Below are 26,941 nucleotides of genomic sequence, written 5' to 3'. Positions count from 1 at the left end.
CATTTTGATTTCATGGTGACTTTAAAACCAAGAGTTTCATTATTTAAAAATAATATCAATACACAAACTCCTCATTTTGTGTGTTTTTATATTTTTCCCCTTTTCCCCTCTCAAATTGTGTTCTAAAGCAGTATGTGTCACCACATATAATGAGACCAGTTACCACCCTGCCATCTTGGTTTTGAAAGACTTTGAAAGCTGACAGAAACACTGCATCTGGTCGAGCTGAAGTGATTAGACCGAGGTGGTTTGTGCTGACTGAGCCTCAGATGGTACTGGAGGTAATGAAGCGATTTATGGTCAGTTACAGGTTGATGTGGTGGAAGGGGGAGTGTTCTCGTGTAGTGTTGGAAAAAAACACTGGAGAGTGAACACAAGCTGGGCCAGCTAGCTCTTGAAACGCTTAATACACATTGATTATCTTAATGTGCACAGTTAACCAGTGCACATCATTTCAGAGGACATCTCAAAAGCTTTTTTTTTATATGTATAAATGTATAATAAAATAATCTGGTCCCACTTTATATTAAGTGGCTTTAACTATGTACTAACATTGAAATGAATAATTTGATACAATGTACTTATTGTGTACATTCATGTTTTTACATTGTACTTATATTTTAAAAATACTTGCATGTAATTACAGCTGTAATTGATTTATGTAATTACATTTGTAATTACACTGTTGATCCTTCCTTTATACCTTAACCCACCCTTAAACTAGGGATGCACGATGATATCGGGACAACATCGGTATCGGCCGATAAAAGCTTAAAATGACCATCATCGGCATCGGCCGATATGAATATTTCTGCCGATGAGTCTTGCCGATAGGGTGGCGTGTTTCCTATGCGCACGTGACGACCGTGAACGAAGCATGAGCGCCAGCAACTTAAACTTCCAACTAGGAGTGTGCGTCTCATGGTTTTTGATCGTGGACGATTAAAATGTCTCCACGATCTGCTTTTGAAGAAAAATCATAGTATCGTGCATTCTATCAGTTCAATTCTGGCGCCTTCATCTCAACATACTGTACAACGCGACGTACATTCACATCACATCACATGTAAACGCAGAGGTACAGTTACACTCACGGGACAGCGCAATTCACAAAAGTTCATTGTTTGCATGTGCGTCAAAGTCTTGCTAGGTAAACATGTCATTCACGTGCTGATGCGCTGTTCTAACATCCGCTTTTCTGAGCGCGTACACGCGACGCTCACAGGAACTAAAAGCCTGTCACAGCGCCTGCATACTGGACTAATCTTTCGAGTCTTATTGCGCTGATACTGTCAAATACACACAAGGTTTACATAAACAAAGTTGGTTATGTCTAAAGTGAAAGCAAACAGAGAAAATCTGCTTGTCAAATGCGTGTATATTAGACGCGTCGCGTCACTCGCGTGCAGTTCTTAAAGAGACAGTAATAATATTCTGCCGCTTGTCTTTAAAGAGATACTGCACCCAGAAATAAAAATTCTGTCTATCTAATGTTGTTTCAAACCTGGATTCATTTCTTTCTTGTGCTTAAATATACTATGGAAGTCACTGGAGTACAGCAACTGTTTGGTTAGCCACATTCTACCAAATAACTTTTATAATTTCAACAGAAGAAAGAAACTTGAGAGTAAATGATGACAATTTAAATTTTTGGGAGAACTATCCCGTTAATGTTAATAAAACAACAAAACACAGAGGAAATCGCTCACTGCTCTTGACTGAGAACATTAATAGAAGCTTTAATAAGCTTTTTTTGCACGTAAAAAAAAAAAACAAATATATCGGTATCGGTATCGGCATCGGGCAAAATTAGTTTGAAAATATCGGCATATCGAATATCGGCCAAAATCCTATATCGTGCATCCCTACCTTAAACCTACCCATACCACCACACCTGACCCTAACCTTACCCGTGTCACACCTCAATAGCAGCAATGGGATTTACAATACAACATAAATACAATAAGTACATTGTACTTATTTTTAGATGTAAGTACATAGTACTTAAAGCCACTTAATATAAAGTGGGACCAATAATCTTATATATATAATACTGTGTGTGGGTGTGTACCGGGTATGTCTGTTTATATATATATATATATATATATATATATATATATATATATATATAACTTTGCCTCTGCAAAGTCCTTTAAAATTGTATAATGCACCTAGCCGTGGATTATGCCCACTTTAAATCGAACACAAAGATATAGTGCAGTAAGATTGCATTTATTTTAAAGATACACAATGTAACTTTTGGCCCTCTAGCGGTTAAAAAGCAAAACTGCATGCATTTTGCGGAAGAACATTGGGTTAGTCTCAATCAGCTCCCTAATTCAGTAATCAGGGCACTGATCAGAATCTGACATTTTAAGGGCTGTCTCAATTGCAAAATCCTTCCAGTTCACTGAAATGTTCGTGCCCTAGATAGAAAGTCACACAATGCACCGTGAAAACCAGGGAGCATCGATGATTACTATTTTCCCTTAACGGAAGTTTAAACTGTGAAACTTAAATCATGTGAGCCAACTTACTACACATAATGACACACAATAGATGTATTTTTTAAAAATACAAACCATTATTTAATTATATGTCAGCATAAACCTGAATCACTAATAAACATAATATATCTTACATTTATAATGTATTTATAGCTGAAATGTTGCACATACTGTATTTGTAACAAGCAAAGTATTTATCATAATGTACTTTAAATAGCATTAAAAAATAATATAATAAAGATATTAGTTCTGCTGTTGTTCATAAATACCAGTAGTGATGTTGTACAATGAGGACGTTGTCATGTCGTCGGAAATAAGCCATCAAAGTCAATGTGGAGTGAGCCTGTCCTTACCAGTGCCTGAATTTGTGTACACGATATACGATTCACCTAGGAAGCTTGAGTGTTGATTCAGATGCACCCATTGTTTTGTTTTGTACTTCGGCTCTGCGTGACAGTGTGGATGAAGATTATCCCACTGCTCATAAAACATTCACTACTAGGCTTCAGAGATAACCAGTTTTGATGGAAAGGATCTCAAGCTGACAGCTCAAAACGGTACTGTAGCTTTACCCATTGATAGACACGGTACTTCCTTGAAAATAAAATTCCAGCGCAGTGCTACAACAACCATAATGAAATGACCCTTCACAATAGATACTGCCTTATGAACTCTGTTAGAGAGCTACATATGGCAATTTATCTGTTCATTAAAATACCTTACTCACCTGAGCAAATACCTTGCTCACCAACAGCAACTCATCCCTCACCTCTCGCCATCTCCAAAAAGCTAAACCAGTGTTGATTCTCGTTTTTTTACTAGCTCTGTGACTGTCATGTTGTTTTTTTGCCAGCAGACTCTCCTCTGTTCAACTCTTTTTTTTTATGAACCTCGTTGGTTCTCGCTCGTCAAGCAAGCAATGTTTGAGCTGATTAATGTTTATATGTGAATAAAAGCCTAAATTCAAATCTGTTCATCATAGAAAAGCGATCAAATTTTGAACTAAACCACTCAATCATATGGATTCTCAGATTTCATCAAAAATGTTTGTGTGTTCAGTAGATGAACGAAAGTCTTACGAGTTGGGAACGACATGAGGGCGAGTAATTATTGAAATAATTTTCATTTTTGGGTGAACTAACCCCTTTAAGGCTTGCAGTGTGAATGTAGACATAGTGTACCTATTTATTAACATTGACTTTTTTTTTAAAGAATTATCAAGAGAGATAAAGAGATTGTGCATGTGAATAACCTGTCTGTGCAGCATCTCACTACTCTACGCGTCTCTCTAACAGTAAAACTGAGTTTAATTACTTGCGTTGCTGAAAAATATTATGTAGTAATTCAGTAAGCAAAGCAATTTTATAAATTAAATGCGCGGGGCAGCATTGAAAACAAGACGAATAACGAATTCTACCTAATAATTGGAAAACTATTCGGCAGATACAGTCACAACTCATGTTTGATGAATAACAGGTGAGCCAGTGAAAAGCATAGCATGATATTTTACATAAACCACTAAAATCGTTATGCTATTAGTGTGTGAAGTCAATGAGTGTAAACTCTTTAATGAAATGCGCGCAGCACGATGGAAAATCTAATAGCCATGTTGCCGTCTCTATATGCGTCTCTTAATCAGAGCCTGCCAGGAGTAATATCAACTAAAATACTGCATCATGTTCATTGTCTACTATTTGATATATCTCGTTAAATGTTTAAAACCTTGTAAGATATGATACACAAATGAGTGTAAACTCTAATGAAATGAGTGCAGCACAATCCCAAAATGTTGCCGTCATACACATTTTTACTACTTTGTAATTTGTCTATTTAAATGTTTAAAACATGTACGATATGATACATGATGTGTTTATCTGTCTCACTCTCTCCCGGAGCTGACAGGCATTTATGTATTCTTTATAAATTGTTCAGATTTGCATTTACATGCATTGTAAAAGCACATAAACATAAACAACATAAAAACGATGTAGTTTTGTTCATTCATTCTGACATGCTCTTTCAACTCTCTTCTCTGTCCGTACGGTACCCTGTAAGACCTGTCGTCTGACGTAATGAATGACTCAGTAGTAGTGTGGCTTTGATCGTATGTGTGTCTCTGCTGTCGGATTCACATTATTGTGGTGGACAGTCAGTTCACTGTATTGGATTTTTTTTTTGTAGAGGCCTCTGTTCAGCAAGTAGTCTCTAAGGCTTTTCGGAAGCTCCCGTCTTAGCGGGGTTTTCCCGTATTCGCTTTGATCTCCGGTGCCATGCTGTGCTTTGGCTTACATGGGCTAATCAATGTGCACAGTAGCCTTACCCTGCCCTCTGACCTCTCTGTACTCCAATTAGCCATCATTCTGTGACCCCTGCTACCTACCAGTCACTCACCTTCAGTCCACACCTACACTGCACGTCTGCTGTCAGTTACTGCTGCTCTCTTTGCCCCACTGCCTCATGGCCTGTCAATCAGATGGAAACCTTCCCTTTAAATTCGGCTGGTCAGATTGTCAGACCACACATTGTTTTGTCTTGCTGCATTGTCTCGTAATGTCCATCAGGTAGTACAGACTCCAAGCAACCCTCCCCCACCTGTGTCAGTCTGGGCTTCCTCCCCGTCATGCCCACAGCGGCTGTGCTTTTCAGATGCACTAAATTATAAGCTCAGTTCCGACAGCTCCGCTGACACTTTAGAAATTAGAGGAATTTTGTTCCTGCTGCTTAAGGACAAGGGTTTTTTTTCTACAGTTGTAAGCTCTGCATGAAAGGAAATGTACTTTTTAAAGGAAATGAAAGTGTGTGTTTTAATCCTGTTAAATCTTTCTGTTCATTAGGACGGGAACTTCATTAGAGGCCTGCTTGGAAAAGCACCGAAGAATGCAATGAAAGTGGGTCAATCTGCATTCGTAGACTTCGGTGAGTAGTAGCAGATCTCTGTTTGTGTTGTGTTTAGAGGTGGCATTACATGCATTCACTCCGATACAACCAAAAAACTGGCTGTGATTTCTGGGATAATTCATGCATAATTGGTTCAATTCTGATTCAGTTCAGAATCTGAAAGTAGCCCTGAGTGTTTAACGGCAATACATGCACAACACATAAATTCAACGCACACACATGGTGCCAAATTGAATATAAGCTCCTGTGGGATCCTATTAAATATTAACAATACAAATTTCCCCTTTCCAAAAGCCATCCCACTGATAGCTGGGATGACACCGGCAGTGAAATCACACATAGCATAAATGATTGATAAGCAAAGTGAAATGACTTAAAAGATTGAATGTGTTCAACTGAGCTGCGTCTCAGGGGCTTGGCCTTTATATTCAAAGCTAACTTATCTGACCAAACAAGAGCCCTTCTCTGCACTCTTTAATCTGTTTTCTCTGAACTCTTTCTTTTGTCATTTTGGAAAATGTCACTTCAAGCTGTTATGGTGTTTTCAAGAGCAGCAAGAGCTTCAAAGGAGGATAGTTTTAAGCAGGATGGTTTTTTTTCTTCATTAAACTCACAATCAGTCATGTTATGATGCTTTTTTGAGGACTGTTGGCATCAGGGTTATTAAAGTTAACTAAAACTGTATTAAAAACATTTTCATTACTTGGAGAAAAAAAATTGTTAACTGAAATAAAATGAAATAAAATAATGAATTAATTGCCATGGCAAAATTTCAAATTTTCATTTTAACTTGATGTACTAAAATAACTAACTTAAAAACTATATTGTCACGGTCGGTGGCTGTAATGAAGCGCACAAAGAAGGAGATACTGAAACAGGTCTTTAATCCAAGAATCAAAACATTAAACTGGAGAATAACACTATGTAGGGAAACTCGGGATTATTCCAATTAGCTCAGATACAGGGAATATAATTTTAATAACTAATCATGAAACATGATCGAGAATCACCTACAAATTATAAAATTACCCGTAAGGGAATAAGTTGCCAATGTTCTGTATGAACGATTGAATGCAACGAACAATTGTACTATCAATAATCAATCACAAGAATTATAATTAAATATTAATATGTCAATTGTCTAAAATGGATCGATTGTCAGGATAATCTTTAAGAGGATTAAATTATGATCGAATCATCTGCCTGTCCAGCAAACCTGATCATTCGATCTCTATAAAACCTCACAAAATTATCCTCCTTTATAGACTTTCAAGAGAAGCTATTCCTCTGGCCACGAGGATTAACTTTCCTGTTCTATAACAATACCTTTTTAAGTATCAATAAATTTGTAAAGCACGTAGCTTTGATCGCAACATTACTTTGAAATGTGCACAAGACATACAATCAAATGAATATAACGTATTTAATAAATGAAAACTACGTATACATGAAATAGATGTATACACAGACAATAACAACAAACACTGAAAGAAAAAGAAAGTGAAAGAAACAGGAAGTGAGTGAGAGAGATATCCCGAAGGAGAGTGGCAAATTACAGACCATAAACCCTTGAGAGACAACACGGAAAACACAATCTTAATGCTCTGAAAGCTCGATAAACAATACTTGCATATATGGTTCTTTGTGGTGCTGAGTCGAGAAAGCGCATGTGTGTGGTGTGCCGTTCCGTCGGAGCGTCACATGGTCCGTCACCGGAGTGCGCAATTCAACGAAGGTTTAAAGGTCCTTGACGTAAAGTTACCAAAGAAATAATTCAGGCTAAGTTCATTACTCGTCTGTGGAAATGAACAAAGTAGAATACGAAAAGGAAAAACAAAACTTAACAAAAGCAAACAAAAAGACTAAGACTAAAAGGAAAGGACAAACTGGAGACGTCCAACACAGGAAGAAGTCGAAGAAGAGAGGGCTGATCTTGATGATCAGTGATTTTAAAGCGTGAAGATGTCACACCCTCTGGAGGTGTGTGAGCCAAAGCGAAACTGCCCCTTTGGAGGGAGTTTTTATGACTCATTGTCTTCTCGCAGGGCATTTGAATGTTTAATTTCATTGGGTGTTTACGAAAATAATCTACAAGATTCTTATAATACTAATGCGTCATAAAGTTAGCAAAGTGTAATGTAAATTAACAAATGGGGTACGAAGATTGGCGTTTATAGAGACTAAACATGCTGCACATATGATTTTGGGATAACCATAGTATGCAAGTCATGTCTCAAACCCAAAATAGTTTAGAAGAGAGAATGAATACATAGGCCAAACCACATAAAAGGAAAATTATGAGATGGAAAATTGGATACATGTCAATACATTTATCACATGGTTATATATATAGAATATATAGGATTAAAAGGGTTAATTTCTTCTTCTCAGCAAGAATTAAGAGAGTGTCACAACTCTCTGGAAATTCCGTTGGGTCGTAAAGCTTGTTATTAGTCTTAATGTCTCCTGTAACAGGACACCAGGTTCGGCCAGTGGGTAGGCTTCATTTGTGGGAGAAGTTTCATAGAAAGTGTGTGTGTGTGTGTGTGTGTGTGTGTGTGTGTGTGTGTGTGTGTGTGTGTGTGTGTGTGTGTGTGTGTGTGTGTGTGTGTGTGTGTGTGTGTGTGTGTGTGTGTGTGTGTGTGTGTGTGTGTGTGTGTGTGTGTGTGTGCGTGCGTGCGTGTGTGCGTGTGTGTGTGTGTGTGTGTCTTCAGGAGAAAGTTCCGTTATCTCTCTGGCTGAGAGGGGGAGGATTGGAATTCTTTTGAAACTTTAGCGGGGTGTGCGAATAGTCTCTGGCGAGGATCACAAAGCCATAAAGGTGTCGGAAAGTTCCTCTAATGGTGCGTTCACACCGGACGCGAATAGCGCGTCAGGCGCGAGTGATTTCAATGTTAAGTCAATGCAAAGACGCGTTATGCGTGTAAAAAATTCCTGCGGCGCGAATGAGGCATAGAGCGCGGTGCGGTAGACGCGAATACGCCTCATTCGTCAATGGGCAAAATCGACGCGAATACGCCTCACTCACAACGTCTGGCGCGTTAAGCGCGAATGTTTTATGTAGTGCTTTTTGTGCATTCTCGCGTTTGACGCGAATTCGCGTCTGCCGCCCGAGTTGAAAAATCTGAACTTCTGCATCAATTCGCGCCGCGTTAACCAATCAGGAGCCTGCTTGCTGCTGTCACGTGGTGAAGTGACAGTTTATAATGTTATTTTATGTTTGGCCTCCTCGTCAGCGTCCTCACCGTTAGGTCCACCAAACCTAGCTCCTGGAGCAAATTGTGAAACTCCTGAAACCCTCCGGAGGGTCTGGTGGACCCGAGTACAGCGACGATGTCCCATACGCAGCTGTTTCTGCTCTCCAGAGCATATACGAGCGGTGACTCTCTCGAATAATGCTAATGCTCGATAAACATCTAAAAAGATGGCCGCCAACGGGTTTCGAAACTTTCGCCTCCGGATTTCGCCTCTAACGCGCGTAAATTTCGCTTCAAACTTTTGTTTTTACGCGCGTCAATTTCGCCATTGACACGCGAATTAACAAAAAGTGGTCAAGCGTCAAACTAGACGCGGTAGACGCGAATTTGACGCGCTATTCGCGTCCGGTGTGAACGCACAGTAAGTCCTAGACATGTTGGCACCATTTTAGACTTAGATTGTCACGAGTCCTGATCTACATTCGCGAGTTCAGTGTCTAAAAGCTTTGGGATTTCAGAAGGAATGTGCATTATTTGTGTTCAGATGAACCATGATTCTGGTTCAATCCTTAGGGTGTTGGAATGCATGATTCACCCTGGCGCGGCCCAGATACACTACAACTAAGAGTATATTCTTATACAGTATAAGAGAACACAACCACAAACACACTGATGTTAAACAACAACAATGTAAGACACCTGAACTGAGAACTCAAATCAATCTGTAACGATGGAAACAAACAGACAGGGAATGGAGGAGAACTGAACCAATTTACAAACTAACAGCAAACACTAGAACAGAACAGAAAGATAAATCAAACAATACAAGACGAGAGAACAGACTCAGACTCTGACATGTAAACATTTTTTTTAAATAAAAATAACAAAAACAAACTTAATAAAACTTTAACTAAAATGAAAACAGAAAATATAAATATGAAAACATGTTTGTATATGATTATTTTAAATCAATTTTAATATACTTCAAAATATTTATAATATTATATTTAAGTTAACACTGGTTAGCATACTAGACTCCAGCTGGAAATCTAACCCAAAAATATTGCAGTATTTTCAAGGCAGCTATTAAATTCCCATTATCTTCTTTTTTATTATTCATTTTCTGCAGTTGAGCACAAACTGCTTCACTTTTAGGTGCACTATGCATTTTTGTTTTTTGTCAAATAAACATTGACATTGATGGCTTTCTGTCTTGCATTGATTTACATGCTGAATCATCTGCCTTTTGAATAGGTTGCCTGAAAATAACAAGAAGAAATCAAAACAACCTTCTTAAATTTAGGAAATACAAGCCACCACAAGTCTCTAAGTTTTACTCTTTTTGAATAACAGGAATATATTGACAAGCATCTAACGAATAACTTAGATGCCGAAATGAAATGAATTTCAAACATAATAAATTTCACAAAATCACTTTGTTTCACTGAAATAAATAAAAAATAATGCTGCATTTTATTTCCTTGATTTCAATATACATTTTTCTATATTCTGTTGTATTATCTATTTTTATTTATTTATGTAAAAAATAAAAATTTTAAAAATACAATTATTTTACATGAAATATTACCTTTTAAAAGATTAAAATGTTTTTGTCGTAATTTTTTCAATCCATGCATCCAGTTACACCAAGCTTTTATTTTGGCAGAGGACTGTTTGAAGACCGTTTTTTATTTTGTGGGTATTTTTGACCCCCATTGTAAATGAAACCCTAAAATATAACCTCACTTACTAATCTGTTTGGTGTCATGTGTAGGTGAAATCTATGTTAGACTGTGTCTGGTAAGCAGGAGCTTGGGACATGCGTGGCCTTTGTAAGCTGCCCTATGATTATGACATCTAAAACCTTTGAGATGTATCATCTTATGACCTTTACCGCGTCACAGAAATGATGTCACAGTGACGGTAAGGGATGCAAAGCAAGAGGTTGGGGGAGTGGATAGATAGAAAGAGAGAGAGAATGAGCTGTAGACTGTGATTTAGGATGATAAATGATGTTGGGGATTGGAAGAGACATGCGTGTGAGACCAGCTCTAGTCTACATGTATGTGCGTGATGTGTGTCGTGCCCGAGTCAATAAATGGCTCACACAGAAAAAGGCTTTGTGAGGCGCTCCTGGAGACAGGACTGCAAAGATCTCTGCCAAACCCCGATGATCCAACATCTCTCTCGGCTTTGTCCTTTTCCATCCTTCTCTCCTGTTTTTCACCTGTTATTTGGTTACCTTCAAAGCTTTTAACTTCCCTTTCCACTTGTGCATTTCACCACCATCTAGTACACGCACGCAGGCATCAAACTGTCTGCACCAATTAGCTACAGTAGTGTGTGAGTGTAGGAGCCTGTACAGTCATTATGAGATGATTTGGTGTGAGGAACAGGCTGCAGCTCCCTGATGGTGATTGTCTTTGACAGGACAGAGCGCGGTAGCTGATGTGCGCTGAGGGTAAAGACAGATACACACCGGCTTTAGCTGCATTCTCACCCCCTCACACACAATACAGGTGAATCATAGCGCATGCTGCTCCCATTAAGTGGGTGGTAATGGGAAGCGAATGGCTTCCTCTGAAGCCAAGGACAGATCCTGACATTATACCGTCGGCTGGCTTGAGTAGGCGCTGAAAGCTCAGGTCCCGCAGCTTGTCGCTTTCTATAAAGAGCTGAAGGCTTGGCCCTCGGGGACGTGGGCTTGTTTAAATGGTGTAATTGTACTGATCATCAAAGTCGCAACCTTGATTTATGCTTTTGTTATCCCTTTTTCACCGCTAACATTTGAACTTGTACTTAATTAGAAAAATAAACGTTGGGTTTGCGGCACCTGCGAGCAGACTTGCACACTGATATGACCTACAGTGAAATGCTGAGAGAAATCGTGAAAGTGAGGTGCTTCAAAGACTCATTTCAAATGTACGAAATGAAAGGAATGTGGTGTGCAGTGAAAGGTATACCTTGTGTTGAGAAGTGAAAGGAGGTGGGAGGAAGGTGGGAAGATGGAGAAAGTGAGCGAGGGAGGGAGAGAAGGGAGGGTCCGCTTGTTTGATTTGAAATGGGTGTTATTCTGATCACACTCCTGCCTGTCAGTTATGGCACGGCTCTCTTCTCCGTCCCGCACCTAAGTGGCAGATCAAAGATACACCCCAGTGACCTTCTCTCAGCTCCTCTCTTCTAGCGCTCTCTCTCTCTCCGTTAGTATTCTCCAGCCATCCCTCTCTGCTCCAAACACTCCAGCAAAACAGTTACAGCAGTTACTGCAAGAGGCTTGCGGTCTGGTTTAAATCAGGTGTAGAATAATCCGCTCAGAAAACGAAGGAAAGCGCAATCCTGTTTGGTAGCAAGCAGGTTCGGGCTAATGCTCTCTCCCACCTCAGATGGTACAGCACTGATCTCAGAGCAGATATTTCATCATGCCACTAGTCAAGCCTGCCAAGCAGTGATGTAAGCTCCGAGGGCCATAGTCCAGCTCCTCTGCGGCTATCTGAATCTGGACTGATGTCCGTTGGAGATTATTATAAAATTTCAGAGTTCAAAAGTGTTCAGTTTGTCTAGTTTTACTTGCAATACAAGGGTGAAGTTCTTTTCTTTTCTTGAATTGCAGCACTGATTCCTCAGCTTTTTAAAGACTGGTTGAAAATCATGACATTATTTCATTCTATTGGCAGCACAATATTTTTAGTGAAAATCAATTTTTTTTATGGTGTTTATGTCTATGTGGTGTTTTTAATATGCTTTAAGACAAACCATGTGCAAATTCACATGTCAACACCATTGCTGAGTATTTTCTCCTTAAAACTGCAGTGATCTAAAGAGAGTCTCAGAAATGCAGTTTGAAATCGCCAGTGTTTCTTACGTTACAAACTACCTTGTAACCAATCACGTCAACGTGCGGGCGGGCTTTAGCACATCATCTTGCTCTGAAGCAGGGGATGATTACAATGTCATGATGAACTATATGCCTTTCTCCACTGACGTTCTGAGTTGTTCAAAACTTTTCTAAGGATGCTGATTTTTAGAAGGCAGCTGACTCTGAGATTGTAAACGGGAACGTGGTTTGTGTAACATTAGCAGCACATCATTAGCTGATTGATAACATAGTCAAGTAGAAGGCTAATCATATTAATTAGCGTTATGTGTCAGAAACAGAAAACGCATTACCATTCTGATACATCGACTTGTAGACGAGCCTGTATAATTCACTCTTCCACTTCTTCTGAATCAGTTTCTGGTTCAAACACATATGGCTGAATTAAACCAGTATTTCCAATTTGCCACTGTGCAGCATTAACTACAGTAAAGTTGACCAAGTGGATCTCTGAGCTCATGTGATTGGTGCTCATTTGCATATTCATGGATCCTTGTACACTAAATGAAGCAAGGGTGTAGTTACATTCAAGCTATTTTAAGGCATGAAGAGAATTTTTGATCAAAGATTAGTTTTAAGGGATGCAATTATTGACTACAGGGGGACTTTAACACAAATGAAATATTCACCAACTTGTTTGTATTCACCAACCAAATCTGTGTAGTTTTGGGAATAAAAAAATGGTTGTGCTAATTGTTTATCTTTCTGTTTTCGTGACATACTACCGTTTAAAAGTTTTTTTTATTTTTTTTTATTAATACTCTCATTCAGCAAGGATGAATTAAACTAATCAAAAGTAACATTAAATTCATTCATATTCTGTTTTAAATAAATGTTTTTCTACTCATCAAAGAATCCTAACAAATGTATCACAGTTTCCACAAAGACATTAAGCAGCACAACTGTTTTAAACTGATAATAATAAATGTTTCATGAGCATCAAATCAGCATATTAGAATGATTTCTGAAGGATCATGTGACACTGAAGACTGGAGTAATGATGCTGAAAATGCAGCTTTGCCATTACAGGAATAATTTACTTTAAATTAATTGTAATGATATTTCACTATATTCTTCTTTAAAAAACTTACAGACCCCAAACCAAAAAAAAAAAAAAAAAAAAAAAAAAATTGGGGGGAAATTGATTCATTAAAGCAGCACTAAGTAGGAATTCCGTTTTTGTCAAACAGCGACCCCTAGAGTCGCTGTGGAGTACTTGTACTGTCGTGAATAGCACTCACGCAGAGATGGCTCGCACTCACGGCCGGATCCCCTCCCCCTGTACACCGGTACCTGTTCAGTAGGATGGACGCTGTAACGAGTGGAAATAAGGTATGGCCCCTTTAAGAGCTGCGCGCGCCCTGCGTCTCGAACACCACATGTATACGGCGCCGGGTTATTTCTGTTTGATGCTCATTTTATCAGAATTTTATCAGATCTGTTTTTTGCCGTAAAGCAATTCGTAAAGACCTGATATCACACGATACTTCCCAACACTGAGGCCGGCGGCTCGCCGGCCCAAAGTTGCAAGGGTGGTTTTGCGGCTCACAGGCACCAGGGGGGTGCGAGACGACCACCATTCCACACGAAATCAGTAATATAAACATTACAAAGCTGTTCGGTTAAGGTAAAAAAGTTACTTAGTTCACCTTTAAAAGCATTACCGTAATAAATTTGAACTCTTTCAAACAGTGTTGACATTGTGTCTTTTTACGTACAAAATGAATTTTTCTTTGAGACAATTTGACTTGATCAAGTTAATAAATTTGGAATGGAGCCGTAGTGCAGTGGTAGTTGAGTGCTCTGGTGCTCATACTGGTGAGACATGTTCAAGTCTGGCCTGTGACTCTTCGATACCTGTCTTTTTCCTCATTTGAAAAATGTATTTCTATATTAAGCCCAAGTGGACTATCAACTGACATTAAAATTTAGGTATCCAGTAACATACAAAAACATACAAATATACATACAGTAAAACCTATATTAAAATAAAATTAAAATACAGTTACCTTATAACACCGTAGCCACAGTAAACAGTGCAAAAACAGTAAATAGTGCTAATGGAGTGCAGATGTAGGTAAACAATACAGATACAGATCGAAGTACAAGAGTACAGATGGAGATAGAAAATTGTCCAATTATCTATTATCCTCCCTGTTGTACATTCTGATGGCCAGTGGGACAAAAGAGTTTTTAAGTCTGTTGGTGGAGCTGGGCTGGGACAGCAGTCTGCCACTGAACACACTCCTCTGCCCGATGAAGGTGTTGTACATAGGGTGGTTGGCATTGTCCAGTATGGACAGCAGTTTGTCCAGGGTCCTTTTTTCTGCCACATTCTTTCTTGCCATTCATCCCATGGCAAGACATGATGACGGTATGTCAACAGACTATATAAATAATTAGCAGCATTATTAATTTATTAACAGAGGTATTGTTGTAGACCATATTATTTTGGTTGTTTTAGTTTATTATTTTTTTCTTAAGTTTAATTCGCTGAATTGGGTGAGTGATCAACTAAAATCCAGTTCTGGTCTAATAAAGTGCAGAATCCAGATCAAGCTGCAAGAACTGCGAGAGTCACACCCTTCAGCTCGTGTACAGTGCAAAAGAATTATAATTCATGAGTATGCACTGTCAGAATGTAGTCAGTCTTGACATGGACGTGTCATTATGAATGCACAACATATGTTAGACAAAATTCTCCATCTGCTCTATCAGGATGGTAATTGCTCTTTTCTTTTTTTACACGTGACAGCCAAATGCATTATTCATTAGCTGAATGATATGTACTACTACAGCGCCATCAGGAAGGTTGCGAATGGCAGAGATGTCCTCTTTTACCAGATTTTTTTTTTAAAGTCAATGTGATGTGGCATTTAACACCCAGTCATTATGACATTCTGTGTGTGTGTCGTGAAGGACTTTTTTTGTGTGTTTCTAGATCTAATAGGCGTATGCATGTGTACTGTATATCAGGAAGCAGTAGTCATTAGCAGCAATAAGCAACTTGCTCACAGTAGTCATCTACAGTACGCGTACACATGGTTTGATTCTCACACAGACACACACAGTCACATTTAGTCTGTCCTTCTGCTGATGTACTTAGAGAGAAAGCTCTTAAAGATACAGAAAACAAAAGCCAGCATAGATTCTCTATCTCAAGAGTGAAAGACAGACTTACTCTGATTGCTGGTGATATATGTGTTTTATAGAACAAACATCCCTTGAAATCAGCTTCACTGTGGAGACCAGCAAAAAAAAAATATATAAAACGGATAGTTCCGGTCCTTGATTCTGATTGGTTGAGCCACGTTTGAAGCCGTTGTAAATTACTCAACAAACATACACCTGTGACCGCATTACATAAGTATACGCTGATTTTACGCAGCCGCCATTTTGAAATCGAAAGCGAGGCTCGGGTGGGAAGAACCCCGGAAGTACAGATAGACAACAGTGCCTTGGACTACCAACCTGAAGCTGCCGCGATTTACACTATTGGATGTTAATATCCAATATAGGATATGTATATAGTTCGTTCCTGCTTCTTTTTTTACGTTCTGAATTATATATATATAAAAAAATATTTTATTTATAAATGAATTTCACTGTATATAGTCTAAAATATGAAAGAAATGTATGTAAATTTTTAGAATAACTAATTTCTACATTAAACACAACAATACCCCATCGCATTCGCGACTCTCCTATGATTAAAGGCGACACTTCCGGTTTTCTTCCCACCGGAGCCATTTCAAAATGGCAGCTGCGAGAAATCAGCGTATGAATGAATGAATGAATGAGGCATTTATATAGCACTTTCATATGTACTGCTGTACACCCAAAGCGCTTTACAATCATATCAGGGGGTCTCTCCTCAACCAGCACCAGTGTGCAGCATCCACTTGGATGATGCGACGGCAGCCACAGTACAACGGCGCCAGTGCGCTCACCACACACCAGCTATAGTTGGAGAGGAGAGAGAGTGATAGAGCCAATTCAGTGGATGGGGATTATTAGGAGGCCATGATTGGCAGGGGCCAATGGGTGGAATGTGGCCAGGACACCAGGGTAATACCCCTACTCTTTACGAGAAGTGCCATGGGATTTTTAATGACCACAGAGAGTCAGGGCCTCGGTTTAACGTCTCATCCGAAGGACGGTGCTCTTTGACAGTATAGTGTCCCCGTCACTATACTGGGGCGTTAGGACCCACACAGACCACAGGGTGAGCGCCCCCTGCTGGCCTCACTAACACCTCTTCCAGCAGCAGCCTGGTTTTCTCAGGAGGTCTCCCATCCAGGTACTAACCAGGCTCAGCCCTGCTTAGCTTCAATGGGCAACCAGTCTTGGGCTACAGGGTGATATGGCTGCTGGCGTATTACTCCACAACTGCCGTTTGTGATTTTTTGTTGTTGCATGTGTTGCTTGGTAACCTCTTTGGAACTACATTGCTTGGCGGAGGAATAAATGTGTTAACGTTATATTTTTTGTTGCTGGTGTTTATTTTATGAATAAAATAAATATTAAAATGAATACTTTTATGGAATAACCGTTTTTTAAAAGCAATAAGCCTCTTGAAGCCATGTTTTACAGTGGATTTAGAACCGCTAAGGGGCGTTGTTAGGCATGACGCGGAGCGACACAATAACCCCTTCAAGGGTCTTATTGCTTTTATAAAACGGTTACTCCATAAAAATATTCATTTTAATATTTATTTTATTGATAAAATAAACACCAGCAACAAAAAATATGACGTTATTTTTCATCCGCCAAGCAATGTAGTTCCAAAGAGGTTGCTAAGCAACACATGCAGCAACAAAGACAGTGAAAAACATGCTTAAAGATTGGGGTAATTAAAATGTATCTGGATATCACCATTAATTGTGCAATTGCTGAAGCATTGATCAAATAAGTTAGCACTCTTTGCTGGATGAGGAGTTTTTAACGCTGTACAGGTGCGCTTTAATTGTGCAGTGCCAGAGGCAAGGATATTGCTCCAGCATCGTCTCTCCTCATAGTTTTGGCACCAGTAAGATTGCAGGGATGATTCACATTTATGCCCCGTCACTGACATGATTTCTCTCGCTTCTAGGCCAGCATCAGAAAGTTTTTGTATAGTCGTGCTTCGCAAGCAGTGGTTGGTGTAGATTGTCTCAGTGCCAGCTGCTTTACAAATCCGTGGCAACATAGAACCAAGGAAGTTCACCCCCCATAGGCTCTCTAGTGTACCTAATTAGGAGAAAGAAAAAATGTTGCATTGTAGCTGTTGTTACTTGAAATGTCTTTTTCTTGTTACAGTGTAGAGTAATCAAGCTACATTGTAACAAAAAATATATTGCTGGAAAATGACAGTAAGACTACAGAAAGGTGTGCACAATATGCTACAAGTAAAAGAGTAAACTAAAGTTTAACTTACCATACATCTTTAGTAGCCTGACTTCGTCATACTCATATTCTAGTCAGACTGTGAGTCTGATACTGCTCCATAGGGCTTTGATTATGAGGCGTGTCTTAACCGAACCAGGAAAAAAAAAACTCTGCACTCAATTGGATAGACCTAGGCCTACAACCAATGAGAGCAACGCAGTAAGTCAACTACTTTGCATAACACAGTTGTCAACTACAGAACTCAAATGCACGCACGCTGGAAGAAGTAAAATAATGAGTGTTGCTTCTTTTACTTGGTCCTCCATGAGTGCGACCAAAGGAGAAACCACAACGACCACAGGGTTTTCATTGCGTCCCATCTTCTTAGTGACCATCGGAGCCAGCTGATAAGTTACACTTTTGCCGAATCCTGTAGGAAGGACGGCAAAAATATCTTTCCGATCGATAAATGCCTTGATTGCAGTTCTCTGTTCGTCTATTAAAATGAATGTGCTGTCGATTTATTTTACAACAGACGCGACAGCGGAATCTATACATCTCAATTCTCCAGCTGCAGTCAACTCTGAGGGAAACCAGTTAAGCGCTCTTTGATAACGTGAGGATTACGTCCCTGCAGACCATCTGTCCATCATCGTATAAAGCCCGCCCTGGCAATTTGATTGACCCGAACATTTTTTGACTGATCATAATTACTCCTCAATGGATTGAGTCCAGACCGAACTTCCCGACCAAAAAATGTTATGGGCGGTGTTCGGGCTGGCATCCAGGCTACATCTTTAGTGTAGTCTGTCCGCTTTGGATGGAGATAAAAAGCTGGTGGATTGGCTGGCAGCAACGAGAGGTATTTCTCCAATGAGGCGACAGGACACGGATAATTCCCTGACTGTTCAAACATAAATCCATGTAGGCTTTCTTTGTTTCTTTCGCTGGCATCTTTGTGGTTTTTTGTGCATTCGTTGAACGACAGTGTTACATACTTCTGACCATTCTCGTCCTGGCGGAGGATAAATGATTCTTGCTTCAGGCGTCCCATATGCAGCTGTACATCAAACCAGACTTTGTTGACAAGACCCTCAGGTGAATTCGGATTAAGTGCTGCAGACTACTTGATTTTCTGAAAGTCTGGCTCCGTTAACGCAGGATGGTGGGATGTTTTGTCACGCCCTTCTCGGTCGAAGATTTTTCACCACTCCAATGTAAACGTTGTTGCTAGTGATAAGCTCGGGATCTTTCAACAGACACCAGGATCGGCTGATCGGTGGATCATTTATGTAACGGTTAAGCCCCGCACGTAGGTCGACATAACTGCTGAAACCATAGGGTTCACCTTTCCCGTTTTTCACGGTGGCATAAAACTGACGGAGAGCCTGGTTTAGGTCAATTTTGGTTATTGTTTTGAAATTAATAGCCAGATCTTTCTAGGCACACCAATTCTGAAAACAGCGAACAGACCACATAGTCTGTTTAACGGTCCCAGTTTCATTTCTTGACTTTTCCAGCTCTTCAATTTCTCTCTCATTAATTCCAGAGTGTCTGATTTGTTTACATATTTGACTCACTTTTGCACCCAGCCTCAAGCGGCCAGTCGATGAATTGCAGTTCAATTCACTTCCGTGTTGGTTTCAAGAGAGAGACAGGGAGGTTGCCGCTTGACGTACACGCGTCGTTGACATCTTTTTTTTTAGTTTTATGATGGGTGGCAACCAGTGTTGCAATACTGCCACCTACTATGTTGGAGTGTGACTGGTGCTGGATTATTTATGATATTAAGTATGTGCAGTAATAACATGTTATCAATTTTTAATTTTTCAAACTGGTCAATACCGGTAATATATAAACTGCAACAACCCTAATATATAGATACATTTATATTTCAGTAAGATGCCTTTATATATTATCAAACCCATGACTTTGACATTGTGAGCATCATGCGTTATAGGTTGCACTACAGGAATCTGAAAGTGGAAAGTCCCCGCCATGATGGAAAACCGTGCGCGTGTGCGTGTGTGTGTGTGTGTGTGTGTGTGTGTGTGTGTGTGTGTGTGTGTGTGTGTGTGTGTGTGTGTGTGTGTGCATGTGCGCATGTACTTCTGTCTCTCCGCAGGCTGCCAGTCTGATCTACGTGGCTATTTGGTGTGTGGTAGATCCTATGAATGTCAATGCATATCTCCTATTTTGTTTTTCACTGCTGCTCCCTCCAGTACTTTTTTTTTTCTCTCTCTTTTTTATTTTCTTGATTTATGTTATTCCTTTCCCGATTTATTAAGATTACGTATTAATAATAATTGCTTTGTGTCAAGCATGCAAGTGGTAAACATGATGGAATAAAGACTCAGGGACATAATTTTGACACCAGGACAAACTGCTACGCACCAGGCTGCTACACACTTCATTACACATGCTCAAGATCACATGATGTTATCTCCATATGCTGGATTCAGGAGCATTATAAAGCAAATTAAAAGATGCATTAGTGTATCATATACCTCATTTTACACCTTCCCTTCTCACTTACTATCTCTTTTTCTGTTTTTACTCAGACGGTGACGGCTCCCAAGACCACCTATTGCCGGTCTGTATGGATGATGCATGTGGCAAAAGTGCAATTTACCTAGCCAAGACTGGAGGGACAGAGGTACGCAAGCCTTCCATTATTACTCTGTCACACTCCTTCGCTCACCATTTCATTCATTTGCATGTGATCTGTCAGTGAGGTCAGTGGGGTTTCAGAGGTGCTATGTGGACAGTGACAGCACTGTTTTAAACGTTGTCACAGTTGTTTTTAAAACCAGTGGGTGGATTTGAGAGATGAATGAATTGTTGGGAATTGGGAATTGATACAGATTTCCTGATTCACAAGCTCTTGATATGATTTAATTTGATCCAGATTAATTTGGGTACACTACTGTTCAAAGGTTTGGGGTCAGTAAGTTTAAAAAAAAAAATGTATTTTATATTTTAAATAAATGCTGTTCTTTTGAACTTTTTGTTCTTCAAAGAATCCTGAAAAAATATGTCACAGCTTTCACAAAAATATTAAGCAGCACAACTGTGCTTTTCCCCACTGATAATTAAAATTGAAATTGAAATATACTTTATTGTCCCTGATAGGGAAATTTGTAATGGACTCAATAGCCAGCATTTCGACAGAACCTGATAAATGAAAAAATGACACAAAAAATTCATACACACCATACACGTACACTAGGTAGACGTCGCTAATCCAAGTTCAACAGTCTAATTGATACCGGCATAAACGAGTTTTTAAACCTGTTCTATACCTTCTTCCAGACGGTAAGAGTTCATAACAGGGATAGAGTACATGAGACGGGTCACTTAAAATCCTTTTAGCCTCATTCAATGTACATTGCTCATACAGAGTCTCAATACTTGGATAGTCTTTCAGTCCAATCATTTTCATAGCAACCCAATAATAATAAGAAATGTTTCTTAAGCAGCAAATCAGCATATTGGAATGATTTCTGAAGGATCATGTGAAGACTAATGCTGACAATTCAGCTTTACCATCACAGAAAAAATCACATTTTAAAATGTAATATTTGTACTTTTGTTATAATATACCAAATAAATCCAACCTTGGTGAGCAAAAGAGATTAATTTCAAAAACATTAAAAAAAATCCTACTAACCCCAAACCTTTGAACTGTAGTGTATATTTGTGATATAATATTCATTCTCCTCACATTATCTCTGCTAATGTTGTAAATTATACAGGGTAGTGTTTCAGACTGATTCAAACCAATAATTCTTTTTGGCTACTTTTTGAGCGATGTTGTTTGAGCACTTTCCCATTGAGAATGGGCAACAAATTTCTATCTAGATAATTTAGATCTGTCGTGGCCCCTGTGTCTCACCTGGTTGCCTGTTGACGGCAACATTGCCCAGCAACATTGCTCAAAAAGTTGCCCCATGTATCATCACCTTAAGGGTATGTTCTCAACTGGCAGGTTTGTTTAGATTCAAACTAAATCTAGTACTAATAAGTGTAAACGCTCCCATCCGAACCTTGGTGCGCACCAAACAAGCAGACCGAGACCCCTGAAAAGGTGCACTTCCAAACAAACGATTCGACTGAAATATGAATGCAAAATGGACCAAAGATATCTAAACGATCCAAAAACAGGACGTGATGTCACAAGATACAGTTAAGTACAGGCATTGGAAATGCATCTTCTTGCAGAAGATCTTTGTTTGTGTGTGTAACGGAGGAATTCCTAGCGCTGGTTTGACGTTGTGAACTCTGAGCGAACCAGGAATAAATGCATAATTTTTCTTTTTTTGGTCTTGACCAAAAGAACCAGGATAACCAAACTACAATGAACAGTGAACACACTGTACTTTTAACCAGCCCTAATTTTGTATGGATGGATGGATTGTCTGTAAGTGAAAAATAAAGTGGTGGATTATCAGATGAATGAATGGAGGGATTGTCAGTTGTGAATTGATGGATTGATCGTTCTTTACAATCAATGGATCTCACAAGGAACATTCAGGAAATCTTCTGGAATGCAGAGTAAATATTATTCACCCCATATATGAATATTCAAATGAAGATTATAATAGCAGCTTATAATAATAATAAAAATGGCATATAGTTATTTAGAGCTCATTGTGTAAAGGCCTGCTGTGGGCTGGCAGCTCATGCTCTTAACTGAATGTCAACTTCACAGTGGAAGGCAGCGGTTATCTCGCTGTCCTCACACATATACACACACAGACAGTCCGCCTGTCACAGGCCTTGGGACCAGAGAGAAAGGGAACAAAGATGGACGGAGACGAGGAGAGGGCAAGAATGTAAAGGGCGGGGAACACGTGTCAGCTTTTGTCCGCCTGCCACATGCGCTAGTCTTCACCATCAGATACACTGAAAGGAAAGAAAAGTTGGACTCTTTCATTATTTTCCCATTTGTCCATCCCTTTCTCTTTGTCCATTATTGGTCTTCCTTTCTTTCTTCGAGGTTCTCCTTCCATTCTTTTTAGCATTCAGAAAACAGCAATCTGCATTGGTTTGAAAGCACTTATTCAACGCTGCCAAATAATGAACAAGACTGATATAGACATAGCAGCACACGAGGTGTATTGAAAAGACAAGATAAAAAGAAAACAAACACTTGACAAAAGATTGAGAATAACAAAAGACGCACTTGTTTTATAGTCAAAGAACTGCAGTCTATGATTTAATTGGCCCAGGGGTTTCTCTGTTTTTAAGCATGTTTGTGTGGACGGGTGGGTGTGTGTCTGCTAATCACACAAATGCTCTCTCTCACACACAAAGTCTGCTAAATAAACTCATTCTCTCTGTTTTCCTTTCCAGCTCATCTGCTTAATATTGACAGTGTAAACACATGTAACATCACACTCATTAGAGTGATTGGGGACAGCGATTGTCATTACACTCACTCACACACACACATACACATATTTTACTGGCTTTATAAATGTGCATTTCCCAGTCACTTGTGTTGTTATTAAAGATGGTGCATGTATGTAATTTTTTTATTTTAAAATTTAAATATTTTTTCTATTTTTGTTTAAAGGGGACCTATTATGCAAAATTCACTCTTACATGGTGTTTGAACATAAAGGTGTGTCTGCAGTGTGTGTACACAACCAAAATCCACCCACTTTTTTTAATCCCCGTTAATCATAAGCAGTCTAGCAGTGTGATGTCACAAATGCTTAGGCCCCGCCCACGACTGCTGACGGACTCCACCCTATTAGCATAGACCCCGTCCTGAGTGAGCTGTACACATTACACCATGTTTATCCCCTCGCTAGAGCATTTAACAGCAGCATTCAATTAAGAAATGTATTCTTATTAAAGCTATTATAGTTATTTAATCAAGAGCAGTGAGTGATTTTCTGTTTTTCTTTTGTTTTATGATTCATATTAACAGCATATATAGCAGTAGATACTATATATTACGCTGATTTAATACACAGATCTAATATACACATGCGATTTCTTTACTTGCTTTACTTTCTTTACTTACGTTCACAGACATAACCGAACGTGTTTATGTGAACTTTGTGTGTTTTTGACATAACCTTGTGTGTATTTGACAGTTTAAGTGCAATAAGATCTAAAAGATAACTTAGTTTAATACTCACGGTACGCCTCGTCTGACAGCCAGCTTTCTGTGCGCGTGCTTCGGATGTGTGCGCTCAGGAAACCTTATATCAGAAGTTTAGACTGAAATGTCTTTAAAAGTAACAGGCCGCAAGGATATTGACTGGGTCCAGGATATTTAATCATATTACTTTTTTGGGGTCCTTATACTCCCAGTCAGATTCCGAGTTGATTTTAAAATTATCATGCTGACATATAAAGCATTGCATGGCTTGGCTCCACGTTATTTATTTGAATTGTAGATTGTAATCTTCACAATCCAACTTGTTAGTTGGCGGTTTTTAAAGAATTTTTTTTTGATAATTTATTTAATAATGCTATCCAAACACACAGATCCCCCATAGACTTGCTTTAGAATAAAGGAAAAGCTTTAAAATTGTGGATGGCAACAGTTAAGGTGGGATTGTTTAGAGATGATTTCAAGGCGAGGGGCATCTAAGCCAATTCAATTTACCATAAAGGCTTATCTTTACCCTGAAGTACTACCCTAAAATATTTTTTTTTGTCTCTTTATGACCCATTTCTTTTCAGGTTTAGCTTCTAACATTTGAGACAATTTTAGTAATTTTTTCCTCAAAAGTGAAGCTACAGTAGTTCAGAAACACTCAAATTGGGTTTTGTCTTGAACATTTTGACGATGAGATTTTTGCATGTGGTTTACACCTGTTTGTTCTTCACCTTAAATGGGTGCCTGGATCATAGATGTGGTTCCCAGACTCAAAAAGAATGAGAGAAGGACTTTGGGATCACCACAGAATTAAACTATCCCTTAAGCTGCAATGCAGCAAAGCAGCATCTATAAAACATGGCGGGTGAGAGAAAGAGAGATGGGGAGGAAATGATGGAGAGCGAGGCAATAGATTGTCTGAGGTGGTGGAAGTGAGCGTCTGTGTATGTGTGTATTGAATTTCAACAGAGTCATGAGGGAGTGAACGGGGGAAGGAGGGAGGGATGGACGCCTTCATAGGCTGAGCTGCTCTCTCTTTCAGCCCGGGGCGTCTCACACTTATTCATTTCATTTTCATGTACTCTGTAATAGCAACTTTGTTTCCAGCTTGGCAGCATCAGCTGAGTGTGTCAGGCCATTTATTTCGTACTTTTTTCTCGGAGTATAAATAAAATTTAAACTCACTATCATGGCTCACTCCGAGTACTGCTGGCCCTGTCTCTGTGTGTGTGTGTGTCTGGGTATTTGCTACCTATGTATCTTGTGAGTCTGAAATCACCTAAAACGCCAGTCTCTGAGCAGTTTGTTTAACGGTATTGATCAGTGTAAGTGCAGATGAGGCTTTGTATCTGGGTGTTTTCGTTTATCCTGACACCTCTAAATGATCAGAAGGAAGTGTCCTATGGGCAAAGCTACTAAGGGCAAAAATTTTCAGCCATCCGTGTAAAGACATATCCTGTACTGAGCCATTGCCGCACTCTGAGGAGGTTAGATTGGCCATTATCTGCTTACAGGGCACTGAGGCCTTAATTTTCTCTTTCTCTCAGGCAGCTGGTGGTTCTGTCAGTACTCATGCCGCCCCACTCCCCTAGTGTCACAGCACCACCTGTTCAGCTTGTGTGCTGCCACTCATGAGTTGTTAGTCGACCCACACAGAATCTGAATAGTTCTTAACAATAGTTAAACTGATTGAGGGGGAATGTGTGCAGATTTGAATACGGTAAAATGTGTTATGGGAGCTGAGATGGCTGCGCTTTTATTGGCAGCTAAAAGCATTATCAGAAATTAGCCAAAATAGAAGTTTTACCTGATGGGCAGAACCTCCTAAACAGTTTTCTGTGGATTCGATAAGACACGCACATTTTGATTCCACTTATTGATTCCTGTGATTTTAAACCATTCAAGCGCAAGAAGACGCGAAAGAGAACTCAATTCAGTATCCGTGCGCTGTTTTCTGTACTGTGCACTAGTGGTTGCACAGACTAGTCGAGTAGTCAGTTTTAATGCTCTGCCATGATGCTTTAAACTTGACATCGACTATAGAGAGGGCGCATCAGGATAGGAAATCTTTTAAGTCCACTTTTACGCTTCGTTTCCAACAGTTAAAATGACAAATAAATGCATGCAGTACTCCGATAGCACTCCACAAGATATGTTTGATTATACCACCTGGATGCTCAAAATTGATTGGGTGAATGCATATGTTTTAAACGGCTTATTGGACACGTAAGTTTCTAAATGCGCTGCTGCTTTGTAACGCTCTCACATCCAGACAGTACCTCGCACATCACGTGAGCTCTTTCGCGTCGTCTTGCACTAGAATGGTCAATTACACACACAATTGTCAAAATATCATCATAAACAGTCTCGTCTTAAGTGAACGTAAACATTTGAGAAAGAAATTGGATGTTTGTCAGTATATCAGATCTGTGCATTCGGTCTTAGTGGCAGCAGAATTTCAAACACAGTCCTTGATTTCAACCTTAGCTCTTTCCCCTTAAGTGGCTCAGTTACCGTCTAATATTATTTGCTTTAACATTCACAATTGGGGACAAGTTTTGTCATTCATTTTGTCTTTTTGTCAGTGAAGAGGTGTTTTTGACAAGCCGATCTGGCGCCACTGCAGTTGGATGCAGCACCTATTTTAGATTACCAAACTTCAAACGCCTCTGAAAGACATTTATGCTATGACCTGTACAGATTTAGGTCAAACGGTTCCCATAATAAACAAACCATATGCTTCACCACCACCACATCTCATGTCTACACATGCCTCTGAAAATAGTACTCTTGTCAGGAGTAATTATCATTGAATAACAGTTTATCCTGCTGTATTGAGATGGCATTGAGATGCCTTCTTTCTCAAATGTTCTGTTATTTGTGATTTGTGTTACTTAACCTAAAAAACGTTGTATAAAGAGTGAAAACATCATCAATACTAATGATTTCTTATTGGAGCTGTGCAGAAGCTGTAGAAAGG

General features: G+C 39.3%; 1 protein-coding gene across 1 annotated transcript in view; it reads left to right on the top strand.

Moving 5' to 3' along the window:
* Window positions 1-26,941, top strand: part of itfg1 (integrin alpha FG-GAP repeat containing 1) — a 167,480-nt gene that overhangs the window by 51,503 nt on the left and 89,036 nt on the right. Inside the window, exons 8-9 of the mRNA XM_056248447.1 lie at window positions 5,342-5,423; window positions 20,405-20,499. Coding sequence (XP_056104422.1) covers window positions 5,342-5,423; window positions 20,405-20,499 — 177 coding nt within the window. The remainder of the gene's footprint in view (window positions 1-5,341; window positions 5,424-20,404; window positions 20,500-26,941) is intronic.

The sequence above is a fragment of the Rhinichthys klamathensis genome, unplaced genomic scaffold (genome assembly GCF_029890125.1).
Source record: "Rhinichthys klamathensis goyatoka isolate OS25496 unplaced genomic scaffold, OSU_Roscu_1.1 h1tg000055l_1, whole genome shotgun sequence".
NCBI classification, from domain to species: domain Eukaryota; kingdom Metazoa; phylum Chordata; class Actinopteri; order Cypriniformes; family Leuciscidae; genus Rhinichthys; species Rhinichthys klamathensis.
Note: the sequence above shows the minus strand (reverse complement) of the source record. Positions and strands in the feature narration are given on the sequence as shown.